We start from the raw sequence: 23,143 nt of genomic DNA, 5'->3' as shown, positions 1-23,143 counted from the left end.
TGGGAACACTCTCTGAGTTGCCCTCTGTACTGTTCTTTAGTGTGTCCCCTATTTAGCACAGGGTAGATTATGTGTCCTTTATTGGCTTAATGTAATGGTGTGCCTTGTGTTCCAGGATATTTGATTTTATGAAATCATGGATTTAGCTGTATATGAATATTTCCACTATTTTCCAGATGAAAGGAGTGTTGAGATTGGTGATAGATTTCATGGATCATTTTTTGTGGGTGTGGCTTGATGTAGGCTCATTTTAATAGTAGAGCGATGCTCCCGGTGTTTTTTGAGTTATTCAGGAATGGTAAAAAAGCAGGTGCCAGGTTGGTAAGATTCAAGTAGATTTCAAACAGATTAGGGGAGGTTCTTCATGAGATCTTGGAGAGTTGCACGAGTCGGTGATAGTGAAGAAGGGGCGCAAGGTGGCAAGCATTGGAGGCGTTGATTTCAGAGGTGAAGTCTCCTTGGCTGAGTAGGGAAGTGGTGGTCCTTTATTGGGTGAGTAATATCTTTTTGGTAAAGTGTGTAGCGATTCTATGACAAGACCGGAGGCGAGCATTATGCTTTATCTTCTTTAATTCTGCTTAACAACAGCTTTTCAAATCTTTACTTTTCATCATTTTTTTTTTTTGTGTGTGGCCAACTGGCACTAAAGTATAAAGAAAAACAAAATACATTGAAAAAACACAGAGGTGTATCTACTACATTTCCCATGATTCTTTGACTCCCTGGTAGTCCTAGCCTCCATCCTATCCTCCAATGAGATGCACTCCCTTGGTATAAATGTCCCTCTGACTAGGTGCCTTCCTCTTCTTTTTTGCTGCTCTCGACAGCTAAGTACCCCATTTACTTTCTTGCTAATCTCATAGAGGATATTTATGAGTAATTGTCATGAGTGCAGCATATCCACCACTGTGCTTACTCCAGCCTTATGACAGGATGTATTATTTAAATATATTTGAGTATATTTGAGTATATTTAATTATATCTCATTAGATTTACTTATATTTACTTATATTCAATTTACGAATACAGCGCATACATTTTAACGATCCGAACGCAGTCACGGATTGTTTATAGGTGATTTTTTGGGCCCGCGGGCGATCTCGCTTGCTTCAGGGCCTCAGGGGACATCACGTGAGGGCGGATGTTCCCGCGGCCTGTAGCGATTACTACAGCCTGACAGGAATGCCTCAGCGTACTGAAAGAGTTTGGGCATGCGCATTGCGATCTCCTTCCATAAGTTTCGCTATCATGCAGGAAAGCAAACGTTCGGCCGCTCTGGAGAGTATTACACGGCCAATTAAACACATCTCCTCACGTTTTGGCAGCGTTTCCACTATTCTGATGAGGCTGAACCCGATCTAAGGTAAAATAAAAAGAAATAATTTCCGAAACGCTGACCTGCTTTAAAAGTACACGCAGGTCAACACAGCAAACTTACAGGGCCTGAAGCTGCTCTTCCCCTATCTGTAAGCCACAGACATGACCTCTGATAGACCAGAGGAATACTGGTGCGACTACAGCGACCAGGAGCCAGAACCCCTGGAAGAGGAATTCGACCTCTCACAGATCTTCAAGAGAGTGCTGGGTGACTCTCAAATTAAAGCAGTGGTGCAGGGAATGCAGCCTATACAGGACAGACTACAAGTCCTAGAGGAGATTTTGGGCACCACAGCTGGTACACAGGATGACCCAGGTGAGGGGACCTCCACTAGACAGCCTCTAGAAGATACACCAAGGGGGAGTAAAGCGACCCGGAAGAGGAAGCACTCTTCTACCCCCCTGGGCAAGGACATGGGGAAGGATGAAAAGCCCCAAGAGGCAGCTGATTCATTCAAGAGACTAAAGTATGCTTTCTTCTCAAAGACTTCAGCTCGTACCCACTACCCCAGGGGCTGATAATCCAGGGAACACACTCTCTTCCTCAGAAGAGTATGGCCAGGAGAAGGGTCAAGACGAAGGCGACAGCCTCGACATGGAGGAGAGTAGAGAGCCAGTTATAGATGCCAGCTCAGTGGAGGGTACCCCGGAGGACACATCAGACATGTTTGAGCCAGAGGCGATAAGACATCCCAGATCCACAGAGTGGACCCCGTCACCTAGAGTGGCGATTTATATGGCTCAGAGAATCCGGAGACCTTTAGACAAGGAAACCAGGTTCCGCCTTAGAGCAGAATGTCCAAGACCCCAACTCTCAAGCAAAGTAGCTGAGACGCCAGAGATGGATCCTGAAATGCTAACCTTCATTACAAAGGCTAACAAAGATGCTCGGCGAGGCATGGATAGGTCATGGAGGTCTTGTCAAGACAAGATTCTTGACCTGGCAGGTCCCATCCCTAAAATCATGGACCTGGCCGAGAGGTCCAAAGACACCGGCGAGCCTGCAGATCCATTAATACTAGCAGGATGGGCCCAGAGAGCCGTCTGCTTGCTCGGGAGCACGAATAGCGCAATATTGGCAGAGAGGAGAGGATCTATGTTATTGAAGATCGATAACAAGCTGGGGGTCCTAGCTTCTTATGAGGCGGGCGAAGGTGGCCTAGGTCTACTCTTTGGCAACATGTTCGTCAAGGAAATGAATACATTTGTGGGGACCTACACGGCGCTTGGGAAAGCGCAATCCTCTATAAGGAAAGTCTTTCCCAGTTGGGTTTTTGCAGGGGCCAGCCGTTTTAGAGGTCGCTCGTCCGGCCGCTATAACGCCAACAGATTCCCAGTACTGGGAATCCCGGCAACAAGACTCCTTCTTCCCCATTCGAGGTAGAGGATTCAGGGGACGCCAAGGCAGAGGATACTACAGGCAGAACAACCCCACAGGTGAGAGAAAGTTCAGTTATATACCCCCCAGTAGGTGGGAGAACCTTGCTTTTTATACACAATTGGCGTGAGCTTTCATCAGACGCTTGGGTACTGCAAACAGCGCAGGGCTTCCATCTAGATTTCATGGCAGAGCCTCAGCAAATAGCAGCCCCGCGCCGCATACAAACTTCCTTAGCAGAAAAGCAACTCCTAGAGGCAGAGATTTGCGATTTAGCACGCAAACAAGCCATAGAGAGAGCCCAGCCCGCCATTCCAGTTTCCTCAGCAACATATTCCTAGTCCATCGGAAAGGAAAGGTGCCTCCAGTTACCAATCTAAAGGAGCTAAACAGTTGGCTCATTTACAGGCATTTCAAGATGGAGGGAATCCATCTACTCGCGGACCTCCTCAGAAAAGACGATTGGTTGGCCCGCCTAGATTTAAAGGACGCCTACCTCACAATACCTATAGCCCCACAGTTCTGAACATACCTGCAGTTCGAGTGGGAGGGAGAGATCTGGCAGTTCAAAACTCTTCCGTTCAGACTAGCCTCAGCCCCCTGAGCCTTTACGAAACTCTTGAGGCCTCTGGTGATGGTCCTGAGGAATCAGGGTATTCGGATGATCATCTACCTAGACGACATCCTACTCATGGCAGAGGACAGGGAGAGATTGCAGAGTCAAGTGCAATACGCAACATCCCTCATTGCAAGTCTAGGATTTCTGGTCAGCACCGAGAAATCAGTATTGACGCCCTCCAGGAGAATAGAATTCCTAGGCTTCACTATAGACACCAGGAAGGCCACATTGGAACTTCCGCCGGCCAAGATAAGGGCGAAAAAGAAGGACCAGAGAGCAGCTCTGAGGAAAACGGTTATATCGCTTCGGAATCTAGCCAGGATAGTTGGAATGCTAGTAGCATCTATCCAAGCGATCTTTCCCGGTCCCTTGCATTACCGAGGTCTACAGAGACTCAAAATCAAATATCTACAGAGGGGTTGGAGATACCATCGGCTAGTGCCGCTGGCCGAGGACAGCAGGACAGAGCTCAGATGGTGGCTTCACAATATGGAAGCCTGGAACGGCCGTGCAATTTTTGAAGACCTTCCAGAGCTCATAATAGAATCCAGCGCCAGCAGATCAGGATGGGGAGCCAGGTGCGGAAGCACAGAAACAGGAGGAAAATGGTCACAGGAGGAGTTAACTCTACACATCAATTGCCTGGAACTACTAGCAAGTTCCTTCGCGGTCAGAGCTTTCACGAAGGACAGAGCGAGATGTTGCATCCTATTAAGAATGGACAACATATCGGCCGTGAGGTATATCAACAAGCTAGGGGGCACGAAATCCAAAATGCTTGCAGAATTAGCCACGGATTTCTGGCGCTCCTGTTTGGAGAGGGAAGTAGAAGTCAGAGCCGAATATCTTCCGGGAGTGAGGAACACAGTGGCAGACTGGAACTTCCGATATTTAGTAGATTCCAGCGACTGGACGCTATACAGTTCAGTCTTCGGCAAGCTACAACAAAAGGGGGGGCCCCTGCATACGGATCTTTTCCCCTCCAGGCTGAATGCTCGACTACCCAGTTACTTCAGCTGGAGGCTGGATCCGGGAGCAATAGGTACAGACGCTTTCCTTCACCACTGGGGAGGTCACACACATTACACATTTCCCCCATTCACGATGCGGGCGAGGGCACTAGCCAAGGTGCGCAGAGACAGAGCGGAAGTGGTCATAGTGACACCGGAATTGAGATCGCAAGTGTGGTTTCCAGTTCTGATGGAACTTTCCACGGATTTCCCCCAGGGGATTTCTCACAGGCAGGATCTGCTATTAGATCCGACAGGAATGTCTCACCCACTGATTCTGAACCAGATACTAACCCAAATAGCATGCATAGTTTCAGGCACAAATGGTGCTTGCCAGGACTTTCAGAGGAGGCTACAGAGCTCATCAAGGTATCATGGGCTCCCTCCACCATCAGGAGCTATATTTCCGCATGGCAGGCCTGGGATTTAGGGTGCAGTGAAAGGAGTCTTTCTCCCATTTCAGCCCTTATAGTACAGTTAGTGAACTTCTTGGCATCTCTGACCACTGGGGGGAGGGCTTTCAGAACAGTATGAGTGTACAGGTCGGCTATATCAACAGGACACGAGTTAGTGGACGGAGTACCGATAGGAGAACACCCAGCAGTAACTAGACTGTTAAAGGGGATAAAGGTTAGTAAGCCACCGAGACCAAAGTATTCCTTCCTATGGGACGTTAATAAGATACTCTACCTTTTTGAACAATGGCCCACAAATGACCTACTATCGAAGAGACAACTCTCTGGGAAGCTGGCTACACTTCTATGTGTGGTATCCTGCAGGAGAGTGTCAGACGTCAGAGCGCTAGAGGAAGATAGAAAGATTTTGTATCCGGAGGGGGTAGCATTTAATATAGCGCAGCGTATTAAGACCAACTCCAAAATGATTACCTACCCCTACTTTCCAGGCAATAGCAAACTCTGCGTAGCGCAATGCATAAAGGCGTATGAAGCAGCAACAGCAGACATAAGGCCTAGAAATGTGACACAACTACTGATAGCGCGCAGAAGTCCATATAAAGCGGTTGCCCCAGCTACCATTTCAAGATGGGTAAAAGAAGTGATGGACAGCGCAGGTATAGACATTTCTGTGTTTGGAGCTCACTCGACCAGAGGAGCTATGGCTTCAGGAGCTTTTGTAGCAGGAGTTCCACTGCAGGAGATCATGAAGGAATCAGACTGGTCCACTGATTCTGTCTTCAGAACTTTCTACTTTAAGCCAGTACACAATATTGCAGGAGCAGTGATACAAAGCTTTGAACAAGCATAATGCTCGCCTCTGGTCTTGTCCAAGAATGAAGATTGCCAAAGCGCATAGCGCAGGAAGTCTTGATTTTATTAAAGACACGGAGGCGAGCATTATCCCTCCCTGGAGGAATTTGAGGGCAGCAAGAGTTGGCAATGCAGCCAGCAAGGTAATCATGCAGAGATTTTGACTGAATGAACAATGGAGCAGAGTCTAGCAATGATGAAAGTATAATTGTGTTATGTGGTTTACAGTAAATTCCTCTCCCCCCCCCTCTTACAACTGTGATCTCTTTCCAAATAGGAGAGGACCAGAAGAATCCTCGGGAGTAACCAGCTAACGCACCAACTGTGAAGCTCTAGGATCGAGGCAGAATAGGAAATACAGCGAGTTCAATTGTGAGACTGTTACTGGACTGTTATTAAAGTTACCAAGTTCGAAAACAAGCAAAGAAGAGGAAGGCACCTAGTCAGAGGGACATTTATACCAAGGGAGTGCATCTCATTGGAGGATAGAATGGAGGCTAGGACTACCAGGGAGCCAAAGACTCATAGGAAATGTAGTAGATACACCTCTGTGTTTTTTCAATGTATTTTGTTTTTCTTTATACTTTAGTGCCAGTTGGCCACACACAAAAAAAAAATATGATGAAAAGTAAAGATTTGAAAAGTTGTTGTTAAGCAGAATTAAAGAAGATAAAGCATAATGCTAGCCTCTGTGTCTTTAATAGAATCAAGACTTCCTGCGCCATGCGCTTTGGCAATCTTCATTCTATTGCATAGTTCTTGGGTTGGTACTAGTGTTTTGCTGTAGGCTGTCAGGTTTTAAAATGGTTTGATCATCTTTAACATTTTCCTTTGGCTGTGTTGTGCTGTTTCAAGTCATCTGGAGTCATTTGCTTTCTTCTGCAGTGTAGAAACATAGCTGTTTGTGGCAGGCAAATCTGTCTGGTTGTAAGTTGTGTTTCCTCCAAATGTTCTCCAATTTTCATTTCTCTTTCTTCATGCAGTGTCGTTTTGGTGTGTACCATTTCACAAAATTATTCTAATGTGAGTTCTTGAAAGGTTCTTTTGGAGCAATCTTTTCTAAAGTTGATTTCATCCAGTTATTAGGGGTGTGGAGTTGTTCAAAAAATAATTTTTGATGGGTCTGATGTGATGGTTGGTTTCTTTGATTCCAGTATTTCTGATAATGTGTTGGCATGTCCTTCTTTTCAGGGTCTGGATAAGGTCAGAGGATGTAAGGATGGTTCTTATTTATTTATTTAATTAATTGTTTTTTTCATAGCGCGCCTGATACCGTACTTGACTTCTACGTGCAGATCCGGGATTCGAACCTCTGTTGCTCTGCATTGCCCCTGCGCTATCCTCTGTTCCTCCTGCATGCAGTGGAACTTCTGTGAAGCTTGTGAACCGAACAGATATGTGGTTTCCCAGGGGAGGTGGACATGGGAGCAGACTGTGACAATGTTCTCATTATAGAATATACCATTTCGTATATGCCCCACTATGTGGATAGTACGCTTTCCCAGTTTTTGCGATGTTGTGTAGTGAGGTTTACAGTGAGGAATGTCATCATCGGATCGTCTTCCTTCTCAAGCCTGATCTTGGAGTTGCTGGTATTGTCAGATGTTGACGGTCCAGTCTATGGCTAGGTTGGCGGCTGCATCAGTGAGTTTCTCTGCAAAAGATGGACTGTAATAACTTATGGTCGTCTGTATGTGAGAAGGATGGTTAGCAAAGAGGTGTTAGAGACCGAGCATATCATTGTGAGTGACTCACAATCTGGGATGTTGTCGACAGATGGTCGTACACTTTTGATCAAATCAACCAATTTCATATACATATAGATGCATACCAGGGTCAAGGATGAGGGGGTGGGGTAGTCAGGGGGGCATAGGAAAGACACCCCATAATAAAGAAAATGGTTGAATTATGGTCGATCAAAAGTGCAAGTCCAAATTGAAGACATGTAGAACCCTGATCATCCCCATTAGGATGACACAAGCATAGTTACCCCTAGCTCTGCCATTAACCAGAGGCTGCCCAATATTGGTGCCAGAATGTAGGGGCCTACTTCTGAATGATCAAGGGCAGCCCCATGTGTTACATGTAACAGGTTTTCTTACCCGTAGGGTCAGTTGTTCCCCAGAAGGAATTTCAGACATGGCTTCAAAATATATCAGCCAATCAAGGGCTCCAGCAAGATTAAGGCTTACTGGAGCACCTAAAAGTCCTTGGTCTGGATTCAGAGGCCCAACAAAGGCGGGCGGATCCCTTTCGGCTGGATATTATCCTGGTGGTAAAAGTTTTGGCTGGACTTGCCACACCTTCCGCTTATCGGACAGCAAATTAAATGTATACTGATCTGACATCTCTTCATTCCATGGCCCCATTAGATGTCTGAGCTGTTGGTTCCCAGCCATTGATTTGTCGATTACTTAAGGGTATTGGAGTTTTTATTCTTTCCGAACCTAGATACCTGGGGATGTTCATTTGGTGCTGTATTTAAGAGTTGGCTGGATAATCGGGGTTTGTTCCTGCAGATGGCATAAAAAAAACAGGTTATATGTTGAGAAGGGTCGGTGGGTATTTTACTCCTGAATGAGTGTGCTTCAGAAAAAACACATAGGATGGAGACAGGGTTGTCTTTGATTGAGTTTCCTTGCTTTCAGAACATTCCTACTCTCTGTGCGGGGCGATGTTTGAGGAAATATGAAGACTGTGCGATTCATTCGAGAATGTCCAATGATCCGTTTATCGCATTCCGTAAACCTATCACACTGTTTATTCTCCCATTCTTGCTAGGTGGGTTAGATGGGGTGTGTTTTGGCTGGTATTGATCTTTCAGAGTTTCAGGCCCATTTAACCAGAGATGCTGCAGCGTCCAAGGTCTTTTTGGTTTCATGCTTGGTTGGAGGACATTCTCTGATTGGCTGAGTAGTTTCAGGAACAGGCTTCTCATATCTTTTATTGCAAGCCTACTGTTCAATCTTCTTCCCCTGGTTCTGAAACGTTGCACTTGCATAACAGGAACATGTTGTGCTATGCAACAGACTTTGGTTTGCTTCTAGTTATTTAAGAAAGAGATTTGAGATTCTGTTAATGTCACGGAGGCAATTATTATCCCACCCTCCTGATGCTACCCAACTCCTTTGTCTTCTTACAAAGATTTTCTCAGAGCAGCACTTATTTTGAGAGGAACGATGAAGAAGATGGATCAATATAACAAGATGGAGTGACAGCTTTTGAGAGTGTTGTCTGCGGATGGACAGCGGTGAAAAGAGAAAGAACGCTCAGGTGGAGTGAACTGAAAGGAGGAAGAACATCATTGGTGAACAGTGACTAGAACTCAAAAGAGAAGGTTGCATGTATCACTTTCCTGATGATGTTATACGTAGAAGGAAAATAGAAATGCATAATGCTCATCTCTGTGTGGTAAATAGAATCCAGACTCTACTGTATGAATTACTAGTGGAAAATGAAATTATAGATGGTTCAGACGGGAGCGAGCTAGTAAGATGGTGCCTGTATAATTTAGAGAAGAGGAGAAAGAGAGGAGAGAGGACAGAAATAGCACACAGAAGCAGATTAGAAAAAGCAAGACTATTACAGTGGATGTGTGGGTCTAGAACATGAGATGCTGAAGTTAGACATATCATGTGATGGTCAGGAGTAAGATGGCGGCATTCTTCACAGTCTGGTAAGTGCATGGAACTCCAACCCAGAGAGAATGATGGCGACACAATCAGGGAGGGAATGTAAAATGCCCCTGAGAGAAACAGAACAGCAGTCCTAGTGTAAGAGCAATGACAGACCTCCAAAATACGAATGAATGGTTTGCAGTGTCATCCCAGGCAGGGACATGGGCGGAGCAGCCAGACCTGTCATTCCTTACCCATGTATTTAGGAACATACCCATTGGTACTTTACCTGCTCAGGTCCCATAACATTCAGTGCCACGTATACATAGTGGCCAAGGAGCCCCCGGTCATATCTGCAGAACACTATTATTACTCTACTAGTGTATCTTTGTAGCTAACATACGTATCAGCTCTGCCCAGCAGACTTCAACTGCTTTTTTTGTGAAGCCATCATATAAAGCAATACTATATATGCTTAACTTCCATAGAATCCCAAACTCTATGTGCATTACCCACAAAAGCCGTTCCATTGGATGCATAGCTGTTGGGGCATTACCCTGCGTCAGGCCTCCTGCACTGTACGTTCCCTGGTGCAATACCAGTAGTGGCCTCGTGGGGGGGCCGGGTGGGGCGAAGGGGATAGCCCCTGGTGACTGGTTAGAAGGAGCTGACAGCACTCGAAAAAGAATGCTAGAATGGCATTATTAACCTTGAAGAAGGTCATTAACACTAACTGTTGTACATAAACCTCCATGTGCCCTCGACCATGCCTCAGGTCCATAAATCCGGTGAGGATCAACCTCATTTCCTGTGCCGCAGTTGCATACTTGCAGCGGGCAGCAGGCAGAATCCATATTCCATAGGGCCAAACAGGGATTCTGCTGAGAGTGGGGGGAGGGGGGCCTGAGGGGGCTATAGCCCCGGGTCTTTTGGTTGTAGCCCTAGAAAGAATCTCAGCGGATACAACCGAAAAGGCTAGCTAGCCCTGACAGTCCCGACATGAGTGTAGCCCCGGATCTTTTCCAGACCTAGCAACACCCCTGGGGCCAAAGCACAGTTTCCGGGTAACCTGCTCACTATAATAACACTCTTCTGGGCCAACAAGGTTCCTGGACTGGTAGAGGGAGTTAACATTAGTGAGGTGGGCCCTCCTGGTCGTTTGTGTGGCGCGCGCGAGCAATTGTGTGTATGCGTGTGTGTGTTTTTGGCGCATGCGAGAGGGCGTCTGTGTGTGTATCGAGGGGGGGCAGGTATGTGTGGTACTTGCACACATGAATATGTGTGTGTGGCTGTGCGTAAATGAACAGCATGGGGGATCCAGTTTACGGAGGATGTTATGCCACGCTGAACTCTCTTGTGCATAGGTTGCACTGCACAGCATAGTTGTGCAACAAAACTGCAAATCTCAACACCCCCACTGAACTACTGTACAATCGTGCTTCTATAGCACTGAGTCTCGAAGTTTCCCCATCTTTCCCAGTTCCCAGCAAGCAGGAAAACAAATTCTATCCACAAACCGAATTATGCAACTGCGTGGAAAGGGTAACGGATGACAAACATATCATTATGGGCAAAATATACAGCGAGTGCTCCAGCCAGACAACACGGCAGACCAGAGGTTGAATCGACACTTTGATAGAGCAACAGTCCGCCTTCTGTTGGGTGGCTTGTGTTTAAACTGGGAGAACGTGTTGTCCCCTGACATATTTACAGTTTTCTCTTAAAAACACCTCAGGGGAGCTGCTGAGGCACATACACCAATGGAAGACACGGATAGCGTGGAGGTGAGACATTGCCTGGGTTCGTTTTTCCATTTCACAGCTGAACTCTGCAGGCTTAACACATAGGGCCTGATTCATAGAAGTGTTTTATAATGGCTCAATCTCATAGGGAAACGTTCTGTGAATCAGGCCCTTAGCCTCAAGGCAAGACAAGGGAGGGAGGATAGAAGGAGGACAAAACAAAGATCTCACTAGGCTTTGTGACATTCAGATTGCGTAAGTGTGGAGGTGAAAGGGGGAGAAGTGGCAGGGGGGAATGGGTAGGGGAGAGTGCAAAGTAACTTATAAGTGCTGCCGGGAGGTGGCTCATAAGTTCAGAGGGTCAGGGGACTGTAGGGTTGCAGATACAGTCCCGTAAGTGGTTGGGAGGCCTGGAGGCAGTGCAAGGGCAACTGGTCGCGCAGGAGCCTGGTCCTGTAAGTTCAGTGGGTGGCCACTTAACCAGTATGCGCCGCAGACAGGGGCATCAGCAAGGGAGAGAGAAAGCAGAAGCGAAAAGGAAGGTCTTGAGTTGCTTCCAGAACCTTAGATGGTCCTGCTCAAGTTTGAGAGAGGCAGGGTGGCTGTTCGTAAGGGAGGACCCAGCTCTACCCCGCACTCTCTTCTCTGCCTGGAGAAGTGTCTGACCCTCAGAGATGTCTGACTGAGGTGGATGAGCGAAGGTCTCGAGAAGGAAGATGCTTGGGAAGAGAAAGTTGGAGGTAGTGTGGTCCCCAGCCTCAGAAAGCCTTGTGGGCGATGCAGAGGGTCTTGACCTTGGTCCTCGCCGCCACAGGGAGCAAGCAATTGCACACATGATGAAAAGCAGGATTTCTCTTACCAAAGTTACTCGAACAGTAATTGCTCTCCAGGGTCCCGCTTCTTTTGCATTTCTGATGGCAAGGGATGGCAGTCGGTTTCATAGCTTGAAAATCAGAGAAAAGCACACACATTTATAAAATATACATAAGTCATCACCAAGCATTAAAAAAATAGCATATGCAAAATATGGCGATATTGCACACTATTTATGAAAATCCATCTACATCTATACGTACTTAAATATCAACGAGACGTATAGTGGCCCGGTAATCAACTGACATTCACAGTAAAATAAATTGCATGAAATGTATGTTGAGAAGCCATGATCAGAATCCTCTCGTGGCAGCACACTCTACACAAATGTCCTATTATGTTAATCTGATCTTGATTGGCTGCATGCCAATTGTTCCAATCCTCGGCTGCACCATCTCTAAAGTAGCTTTCACATAGGCCAGGCAAAGGATGCTCATGCAACAGTCCGTGGCTTACCTCCCCATTTGTGATTGCAGAGAAATTCCTGCACCCTCGTTCAACCATCCTTGAGTCCAGTCCAAGACGGATTTAAGTTCTATTTGGGCCCCAATTGAGTCCATACCCAACTCCGCTCTTACAGGTGCATCTAGAGTGGGTTTCAATTCAAAATTTGATAGTTTGGCTTATATTACCAAGGTCACCCTGTCTAAAGGTATACTTTTGCATTGTGAGCATCTCTCCTTCCACCATGAATTGCTCCTGATAGCAACACTGTTTAATGAGTTCAGTTGAAATCCTCTTTTTTTATTTTTTTACTTTTCTTTATTGGCACGAGGAAAGAGCAGGCAAACATAACGAATAATATTACAAATAGTTGAATGGCATTGCATACGGGGGGACAGAAAAGGGCAGACGGAATCTCAAGCAGTTCAAAGCCATTCAAGGAAACGCAGGGGCTATGAGTCTGACACGGGAGAGGAGAGCAGTCCAATATCATCTTTACTGTTCACAGCTCTGCAAAAGTCGACCCATATATTCTTGGGGCGAGAGGTCATGGGGAGAGTATTAATATAGTCTTCTTTGCATATCTGAGTCAAGGTGAGGGCCTTCAGCCACATTTCGAAAGAGGGAGGGGAGCGGCGCTTCCAACACTGTAGTATACATTTTTTGGCGACCATAGTCCCGATGTTCAGGAACTTGGACGCCCTGCTCACCTCAGGCCCATCCCATAGCCCGAACAGAGCGGCCAGTGGGTCAGGTGTGATGTGGATCCCAGTTATTTCAGCAAGGGCCTCCATGATGGCTTTCCAATATGGGCCCAGCGCATCACATGACCAGAACATGTGGATGTGGTCTGCTTCCATGGATTTACATCTTGGGCAAGTATGGGTCTGGCTGTGCGCAAATTTCCCCACCCTATGCGGAGTGTAATATAGGCGATTCAGGAGCTTGTATTGTATGCACCGAAACCTAGCATTTAGGGAGACCTTACATGTGTGCATGCACATTTTACCCCACATGGCATCGGTGATAGTCAGGCCCAGTTCGCTATTCCATGCTTCCCGGGTCGGCGGAGAGGTGTTACCCAATTTTCCAAGCAGCATTTTGTATAGGGAGGATGTTACGCCTTTCACCCCAGCCGAGTTGGTTATAAAGTGAATTTCAGGTGAATATGAGGGTTCATTGGGGATGGAGGGCCACATGGTGCAGATCGCCGCCCTCAATCTGAAATATGAAATCATCTTTTTAAGCAATAACGTATAATGGGATAAAACGCAGTGGGGGTCGCATCCGTCGCAGAGTATAACGCATATGTAAAAAATGCATGCATAAAAAAGGTTATGCATGCTTTTTGATCTACTCCACATTTTCAATCATTTGTATGGCAGACAGGATGCACCAGTGGAGTAACTTTGCTGAAAATGTTGGTGGGCGGGGACATGCCATCTAAATGAAAGGGACCCCTGCCAAATGGGTGGAACAAAATGGTGTGCCACAAAAGTTGGGAGGGGGACAGCCACCCTTGCCCCCACCCCCCTAAGATTACACCCATGTGGGGCACGTAAAGGAATTACTGTTTCCCTCAGCACCATCATCCACACCATACACACAAGCATGCATTTACCCCAGCATGATATGTTCATTTTGGCTCAAATGATTTGGATGCCTATGGAACCAGCCTGCTTTTACGCCAGCTAAAAGCCTGCAGATTCCATAGGAATCCATTGGAAATGCCGCCGGCCGCGCGTAAACAGTCAGCAGCATTGACTTAATTTGCAGTACGAAGTGCAAAAACCAAGGTGCACAGGGGATTACACCTGAATTAGCAACTTTGTTTTGCACTTCATAGTGAAATTGACTAAAAATGCATGGATGGAATCTGTTTGCACCCAAGTCCGAACATAACAGCTGGCCTCTGCATAATTTATGGAGGCCTGCGAAGCGAGCCACAACGTGCATTATCTACAGAAAAAAATATAAAATGCAGTTTTCTTTTCACAAATTTTAAAATACATTACACGTACCATATTCTTTACTTTGCATTGATGTTTCACTCTTAACAATAAATGTGACATAAGAACACACATAGCTTTTGAAGTCTGGGATGGGGCCGAGGCGAGTGGCATATGAGCCACCGGGCCAGAGGTTAGTGATGCCATCACCTAGCCCCGACCTAAAAGATCGTATGGAATACTTGTAGGGGAGAAGAAAGATATATGGCATGAAGTCCACCCCAATCTGAAAATCCTACTATGTTTGCGGCCCAGGCTCATCCCAGATGTTTGCCAGAACTGCAGCTCTTTGGGAACACAGGGCTTCACAATGAGTTTTCTGTTAAAATACCCAGAAACGTCAAATGCAGTAATTTCCATTACCGCCTGCGGTGATGTGAGGCACACTGCACGTTTCAGACTTTACTGGCAGGCATGCACTAAAGGCAGCTACCGTATGCGATAATATCTGCATTCAGCCATGCGATTAAACTGGATAGGCATCATCGCATGTAGAAATGCCATTAACGGACGAGGAACTATCGTATTGGCATAATGGACCTAAAAACATTTGACCTAAAACATTTGATCAAATTCTTTTGACCTTTATTTCGGTCAAATTTAATTAAATATATATATGGGGTGAGTAAGGGTATAGATTAGGTTGAGGGGAAGTGGAGGTGGGTTGCAGGGGGTCTCCCCCCTCATTTTAGACTGAAAAAAAGGTCAAACAAATTCGATCAAATGTGATTAGGCCAAATGTTTTAGGTCAAATAGACCCAAACCGGAAATATCACACATGTGCAGGATAAGACTGCACGCAGCAGCAATTGCAGCACAGACTCCAGCCTGTATCTTTGGATCCAAACTCCAGCTAGCCCATATGCGCACTGGGCATGATCCAGGGGACAGAACAAGTGTTAAAAGCCGGGATGAGTGGCAGCGGAAAACCCAAATTCACTGACCAGGAGCTCACTCTTCTGGCAGAGGAGGTTGCCAAGGAGGCCCCCTGGCCGGTGGGCACTCAGATTGCCGAAGCACCCCCAGCAAGCATCCATTACCACCTGCATCAGCTGATTTTCTCCCTTCGACCAGCATGAACCTGGTTGGGCTGGTGGTCCTAAATGACCCTCCTTCAACTTCAGGAAAGCTACTAGACATAACGATTAACATATCTCTGCTTTCCACCAGCAGGAGCTTGGTTAGGCAGTGCCTATATGACTCTGCCATTCGACTCTGCCTATTTGACTCGGCCTATTCGGACACTTGAACTCTTTCAATGTCTGTAAACTTAGCAATTTGTTTGAGCCTGCAGAACCCATCCCAAGACACTCTTCCACATATATAATAATCAAGTCTTACGATTGTAGTCTGATTGTTATCCTACCATATTTTCAGGACCTTGGTTGGGCTTGGTGCCTTCCAGTTTTCCCTCTGTCACAACATTCAGGTTGTTTGGACGTATGGGCCGCATTATTCCACACATGGCTGCCCCTTGTGATGAGGGGCCCCATCTCTCCCAGCTGCTCCATCATCTTGGCGCCTTTTGCAACAGTTCATTCTATTTCTGCTGGCTTCGAAGACCACTGTTTTCACATTCTGTTTATTATGTTCGTTACAAGCCTGTGGCTCCAATGCCCCCCCATGCCCCAACATCAGTGCCAGCTGTCTAGCAATGTTGCCACTACCCAGTTTTGCCAAGAGTGGAAAGATCCAGCTGTATCATTGTCCGCCTGCCAGGAATTCAGCAGGTACCTCTGACTTTGTCCATGCATTTACCCCACACAGTATCACTGTTCATGGCTATATCGTTCCCATTGAATTAACATTTAAAGTCATTGTGGATGTGAAGCAGGTCCCTGTATGAGGGGTCCCTTATGAACAACCCCCTGCCCCTCCAGCCCCCACTCCCCTCCCCCGCCCGACCCTAAGGCTTCTAAAGATCAAACATTCTATGGAATACACTAAAAGGGTCAAGGAACTTAAACTCCAAGCCAAATACTCAACATCCACAATAATAACCCAACATCATGGAAGTGGTACACAAATGGTTTCTAAATTAAGTCAGATAGCTGAGCTTTCAAGCCAAGCTCGAAACAGCAGCAAACAACATAGTTGGAGACTTTGCTGAGAGTAGGAGGTTACGCCAACAGAGCAGCAGACAACGTTCTTGAAACCAGAGAATGCAGCTGACATGGGTGGTCAACCTTCTGCTCCAGAGCTAGTAACAAAGAAACATTTCTTCTGCCCTTCTAAGGGCTGATAATCCTAGGTCAGCTCGTCCACCTACCCAGGGCCCCTACCAGGACATAGCTTCATTGTGTCCTATGGGGCTAGAGGCCGCTGGGGTAAACCAGAGGGACTTGCTCCCCTCCCCTCAGCAAGGTGGTCACAGGGAATGTGCGGACACAGAAAGGGCTGCTGGCCATGGTGTCACCACAAGAACAGTTCTTTCCTGTTTGCCATGGATTCTGTCACCTACATGTGAGGAAGGATTCAGCATGTGAAATGGTGAACAGATCCAAGCCAAAGGACAAACGGAAACCCAAGGGAAGGCTAGTTTCTTCTCCAAAAGCACACTGGTCAAGCAAGCAGTTATCAACTGAATATTATATATATATACACACACACACACACACTCTCTCTCTTTTACTTCCTTCACCACTTGTGTAAAATCCACGACTATGGCACGTCTGGGCCCCTCCGTTGCAGATCACACAGTCACACTGCATGGTTCTCAGGCAGCGCTCTACCCCATGCTATTCATGTGGACTAGCTAGCTCATTGAGTTCTTGAGCTAGACTGTCCAAGAGGGGTTACCCTCTGCTGTGGGCAAAGCCCATCATACCCACTTATGCCTGGGTGTGAGATACTCTTGTACAGCACAATCAACCTAGCCAGCCCAGCCTCCCTGCATTCTAATATGCACACCTGACGTTGACATGATGATGCAGATAGAAACAACAACCTAGAATAGAAAAGTGTCTGTGGCGTAGAATAGAAGGTGACACTTTAGCATTACATAGTGTAGGCATATGGGCGGGTACATATGAGGCACACACGTACCCATTCATTTATTATTATGATAGGTTATTTATAACTCGCTTAATACCGCAAAGGTTTCTAAACGCTGACCCGGGATTCGAACCTGTGTCATGTTGTTCCCATCAGGATTCGAACCTGTGTCATGTTGCTCCCAAGACGAACGCGTTGCCACTGAGCTATACTGGTGCCAATGGTGGGATTCATGGCAGGGAGCATTCCGGTTCAGGGTAACTCTATTTGCGTGCCTCAAGGTCTGTGCTCTGTTGCTTAGCTTCAGTCCTGGCAAGTGCTTCCCGAGAAGAATGGAGGCCCAGTTGAGCACTGGGGAGCATGGCCCGCTTCACTGGACATCACTGCATTGACACTACCTTCTTCTCAAAACAAGAGCTGATCTTCCCTGAGGACTGCTGCTCTCCTGACACAGCCCCCCACCCCTGCTTTCCCCGTGGTACAGCCCTTAAGCATGTGGCTAGAGCCAAAAGTGGCCAGTGCACTAGGGGTACGTGTTAAGCCCACCTCCAGGGCTCCCACTGCCACGCCCTCCCCACTGACCTTTCTATGTCGCATCTTTTCTATGGAAGAATTGGTGCAATAAAAATAGTAGGAGAGTTTGGGGCAAGTGGACTGAGTTGGCCACGGGGTGAGCACATGCGCTTTTCAAGGCAGTGCCTGTCAATTGGTAGAGTACCTGGGCATTTGCTGGCAATTTATAGCAGCAGGGAGAGTTCCTGGCCTTTTGACAGCATAGTTTGACAATAGGCTGAGTTTCTGGACGTTTGATGACAATACTTGCCAATGGTGTGATCATCTGGGCTTTTGATAGAAAAACCTGGAAATGCTGTGAGTATGTAGACTTTGATGGCAGTATATGCTATGAGTAGCATAGCAGATGTTGGAAATACCTGGTACATGATGGCAGTACCTGGGTATATGATAGCAGTAGCTGACACACTGTATGAGTACCTGGGCAAATATGTTGGCAATACCTGGCAGTTGCTTATACAATGCTTACACAAAAGCCAAAACAGTGATATGTTTCATTGCCTGTTTTAAAGGCCCCTCCCACAGCAAATCTGCTATACCAATCGAACCCCTTTCACCCACCAACCAGACTGGTTTTTTTTAAAGACCATGGTCCTGGGTTCCCTCTGCCCGCACATCCAGGAAGTATGCAGGTATTCATAGCAAAGCGACACAGCAATTGGGTTTACCCCAGATTGAGAATGGGCCCTGTCCAAGAACGAGAACAACTGGTTAGACGGTGAAACAGGAGCATGTAGAAAGTGTTGGGGTGGGAGGAAAACGGATTCACACGAGGCTTGAAAAGAAGCACAATTAAGTTCCTATTGGATTTCCATTCCTACAAACCACATCGACTTACTATAAGAAGTGTACGAATGTGCTGGCCCCCAATGGCATTTTGATATTGTGCTGCTGGTACAATGAAGACTGTGCAGGTGTGATTATGGTTGGCGTTTGAGCCAGCAATGCCTGGCACACGCTGGCATTGTGAGAGGGCGGGAAGTACCGCCCGCCCGTGGGTGAGGTGTCCTGGTAGCCAATTGTGGCAGCACATCCTCTCTTGTAGCCAGCTATGGGATTAGTATCCTGTCTTTATACACTTGTCTTGAATTTAAGCATGCATATTCAGTCCCATCAGGAGGTTGTACCTCTGATACAGCTTACACCGCATGGGATTTTTGTTCACAACATTTTAAGCACTCAAAGCTACCAGTACTGTTTTGCACCATTGCATGTATGTACATGTAGGCCAGAATCCTTGCTACGGTCCTGGTATCCAGAGCAAAGCCTATTTAGAAAGGTCAGACCCACGAGGACCAGTATTGATTTATTGATGGCTGTGCGGCACATGCTCTGATCGTATTTGAAATGTTAATTGAATGTGATAAGAGAATATTTTGCAGGGAAACATGACAGAGTGATACAGCTGTGGTACTACTTCTGTCTCAAGGATAACGATTCTCTGTCAATATAGTCGGACATTCTTGCCAACCCAGGGGGAACCTCTTGGTCAATGGAACTTAATGGAACGGTCTTGATTCTCCTTAATTAACAAGAGCTGTTAAAAGAGAACACGTTCCCGTAAAAGAAACAGCGTTTATTTTAAGAAAACAATTTGAACCCAATGAATGCTACCATCCCGTTTCCCCACAAATGCGAAGCACTTTTTTGACCGTTGTTGTGCCTTTAGAACATTTCACTACCTCTTTTTAATGAACTAAAAACATAGCCTGCCTACAGAAACTGTTGAAGCATCACATACTGCTCTGTAGTTTTTCAAACTGGCATATATGTCCTGAAATGTACAGACATCTTTTTATTAGGGTGATTATTGTGACCAATAAAAACAGAAGAGCCCATTATTTGTTTAAAAGGTTTTCTTAATCAATCACTATAAGACATGTTTAACATTTAAAATTGTGGCCATTATGTTGTTCCCATAACGCTCTTTGCTTTTATGCAAATCGCGTAGGATTAATTTCTATGTAGAGATGGTGTTGCACAACCTGACCGGAGCCACACCCCTTGGCCCCATCCCCTCCTTCCCATAGCCCCGCCCCTCTAAGAAGTGACGGTTCCCCCTACCATTTCAAGCACTGAACAAACACAAATAAAAACTGACACCCAGGCATCCCTCGCCCCTGAGCAAAAGACATACTCCAGTGATACTAGGGTGTGCAGAAGGCATGTAGCACTCATTATCCCACCTGAGGAAATCTTCTGCAAAAGAACTCACTTCTGCTGAAACAACTCTGCGGCAGCATCCAGCGCCAAGAAACCATGGAAATGCGGAACCTTGCACTTTACAGAACATGCTCAACATAACATAAAAACTGAAATAAATAAGTATACCTGCACACTTTCCTGATATCTTATCATCTAAAGACACAAAGGGCGCTGCTCGGACATATTCCCGTGATGTTCTCTTCCAGGCGCGCTGGCAGGCTCAGTTTACACCAACAATCACAGCGACACACAGCTCAGTAGCACCCTGTGCCTCCAAGAGCTGTGCAGACAGTTATACTCCTACGACACATTCATCCCATGTGCTGTATGATCCCAACATCACACATACACACACAGACGCACACACACATGCGTGCATGCATGAAGAAGTTCTATAGGATAATATTACAATACCATGCTCACGTGTCTCAATTGCACCCCCACTAGCACACAGCTTCATGCACAGGGCACCTCTCTTGACACCGCCCACACAACCCGCAGGCACTCCAACATCTGGTTGACTCCAGCCCTCACGCTGACACTCAGGCGGCACTCAATGTAATGCTCACCTGACTCCCACGGTGGCGCTGGCCTGGTTCGCGCTGCTGTGACCTCGTCTAAGGTGATGCGCAGGGTTCGGAAGACGGACAGGACCGGGCCCCAGATCCGGCTTGTCTGACTCGCAGAAGTAGCCTTCTGTAGGTGAGAATAGGGGGTTAACTGTCTGCGGGGTAATGCAATCGGCCTCCCACTTACCCCTCGCACCCTCCTCAAAACCCTTCTGTGCTTCCCCGTAGCGTCTCACCTTAGGGTCTGGAAAGACGAGCTCTCCATCCTGCTTCTGATGCAGGGGCGCGTTGGTATCCAGTTACGTCACTGGATTTTCGGATGGGTGAGAACCAAACTTGCTTGGCTTCCAGGTAAGTTTTTTCTATAAGTGGTTCCCCTTGTGTCCATGCATTAATGTTCTAATACTAGTGTCTTTTTCCCCATAGGGGCCGGGGTACTGAATGCCGGGGAACAGGCACCGACCCGAGGTGAGCGGTGAAATCCTTGTGGAAATCAGGTAAGTCTTTAATGAGTGTTTTGGTAATGTCTTTTCATTCACTCATTAACGCTGATGTCTTTTTCCCCTTAGGGGCCGGGGTCCGAAAATGCCTGGATGCGGCGCGGACCCAAAATGAAAAGGGAATGACCCAACAGGTAAGTCTTGACGTGGAGTTTTAGCTTCCCTTTTCCCTTCTTTCTCTCACCTTTGTTCTTGTCTTTTTCTCCCTAGGCGCGGGGGCGCGACTGCGAATCCGGATGGTCGCTGCTGAACATGGAGGCGCCCTGTAAAGGTGAGTAGAATGCGGCGCTGCAGCGATCGATGCGATGTGCTTTTAAAAATAAATGTCTTCCTTTTCAGGATTGTCATCGAAATGTCTCTGGGATGCAGATTTAGCAGGTGAGGCCTTTTCCTTCTTCTGTTCTCTTGTTCCCTTCCTTTGCAGGTGATTCAGGATGCTGGCAGGTGTGGCAGAAGTCAAGATGCAGGAGCAGACACGGTGAGCGTCCAGCTGCTAGATGCAGAACAACGCGAAGCACGTGTGGCTGATCGGGTGTGGTTTAAATAGCCTTGGAAGAAGTTCCTAGAATGTGTCCTTCCTCCAATCAGGTATGTATCCTTCCCCGACCACGCCCGGGTGGTAAATGAGTCCCACAGGTAAAGTAGTTCATTTCAGGCCTCAAGGAGGCCGGGGTTCTGCAGCATGGTCTGCATCAGGTAAGTGCACCCAAACACTTTCATAATGAGCCTGGCGCCATAGGCGCCAGGACAATGTCTAAAGGGCCCCTATAAGGGGTTGCTGGGACCTTCCCCGGGGACTTGATGTCCGCTTTCGGGGACGCAGGGCCTGAGCCGGCTCCCCGGGAGCGGGCATCGTGACAGCACTCCCCCCCAAGGCCCCTCCCAAGGTTGTTCCCTCTGGGGGTTTTGGTTTGTTTGGGAAGAGTCGGTGGAATTTCCTGATTAATCGAGGTGCATGCACATGGTCACTGGGTTCCCACGACCTCTCCTGAGGTCCATACCCCTTCTAATCAATTAGGTAGAAAAGCTTTGACCTAAACATTTTTGAATCTAAAATGTTCTTCACTTCGAATTCGGGTTCCCCATCTATTTGAATAGGTTCTGGAGGTTTGAGTAGTCGGGTTCCGGGGACCACTGGTTTCAGAAGTGACACATGAAAAACAGGGTGAATTCGCATATTAGCTGGTAAATCAAGTTTAACCGCTGCTGGGTTAATTATTGCCGTAATAGAATAAGGTGCCAGATATTTTGGGTTAAAAGTTTGAGGACCTTTGAGCGGTAAATGTCTGGTAGCTAACCACACTTGATCCCCAATCTGATACGGAGGTGCTTCACTCCGATGTAGGTCAGCATTCTCTTTGTATTTTCTCTTGGCTTGTTGTAAATGCGTGGTTGCCTCTTTGAAGGCTCGGGTAATGGTAGAATGCAGATGTTCTACTGCGGGCACTCCGAGGTTCTGAGGTGAGTCGAGGTTTGAGGTTCGAGGGTGATGTCCAAACAAGGTATAAAAAGGACTATGGCCAGTTCCAGAGTGTACCGAATCATTATATGCGTATTCGGCTATCCAAAGAATGTCTTTCCAGTTGCTTTCAGATTGCTGTAACATACACCGTAAGTACTGCTCAAGGGTCTGATTTGTCCTCTCGGTCTGACCATCGGTCTGAGGGTGGTGACTGGTCGATAATCTTACGTCGATTTGTGCCATTTGACAACATTTGCGCCAGAAGTGGGAAATGAATTGGCTTCCCCGGTCAGAGATTAGTATAGATGGGAATCCATGTAGCCGAACAATATTTTCGAGGAATTCTTTGGCTAGGACAGAAGCTGAAGGTAAACCTTTCAAAGGAATGAAGTGGGCCATTTTGGAAAACAAATCCACAATTACCAGAATGGTATTGTATCCCAAACAAGGAGGCAAGTCCGTAATAAAATCCATTGATAGGGTGTGCCAGGGTGCTGGCGGAA

The 23,143-nt window shown here is 46.8% G+C and overlaps 1 protein-coding gene across 2 annotated transcripts in view; it reads right to left on the bottom strand.

Moving 5' to 3' along the window:
- PCOLCE2 (procollagen C-endopeptidase enhancer 2) overlaps positions 1–23,143 on the bottom strand; it is a 636,371-nt gene that overhangs the window by 30,262 nt on the left and 582,966 nt on the right. For both annotated transcript variants that reach the window (XM_069618265.1, XM_069618264.1), the window contains exon 7: positions 11,871–11,954. In XM_069618265.1, the coding sequence (XP_069474366.1) occupies positions 11,871–11,954 (84 nt within the window). The remainder of the gene's footprint in view (positions 1–11,870; positions 11,955–23,143) is intronic.

Source organism: Ambystoma mexicanum, chromosome 10, assembly GCF_040938575.1.
Source record: "Ambystoma mexicanum isolate Mex_15411 chromosome 10, UKY_AmexF1_1, whole genome shotgun sequence".
NCBI classification, from domain to species: domain Eukaryota; kingdom Metazoa; phylum Chordata; class Amphibia; order Caudata; family Ambystomatidae; genus Ambystoma; species Ambystoma mexicanum.
This window is presented reverse-complemented; position numbering and strand designations above follow the sequence as displayed.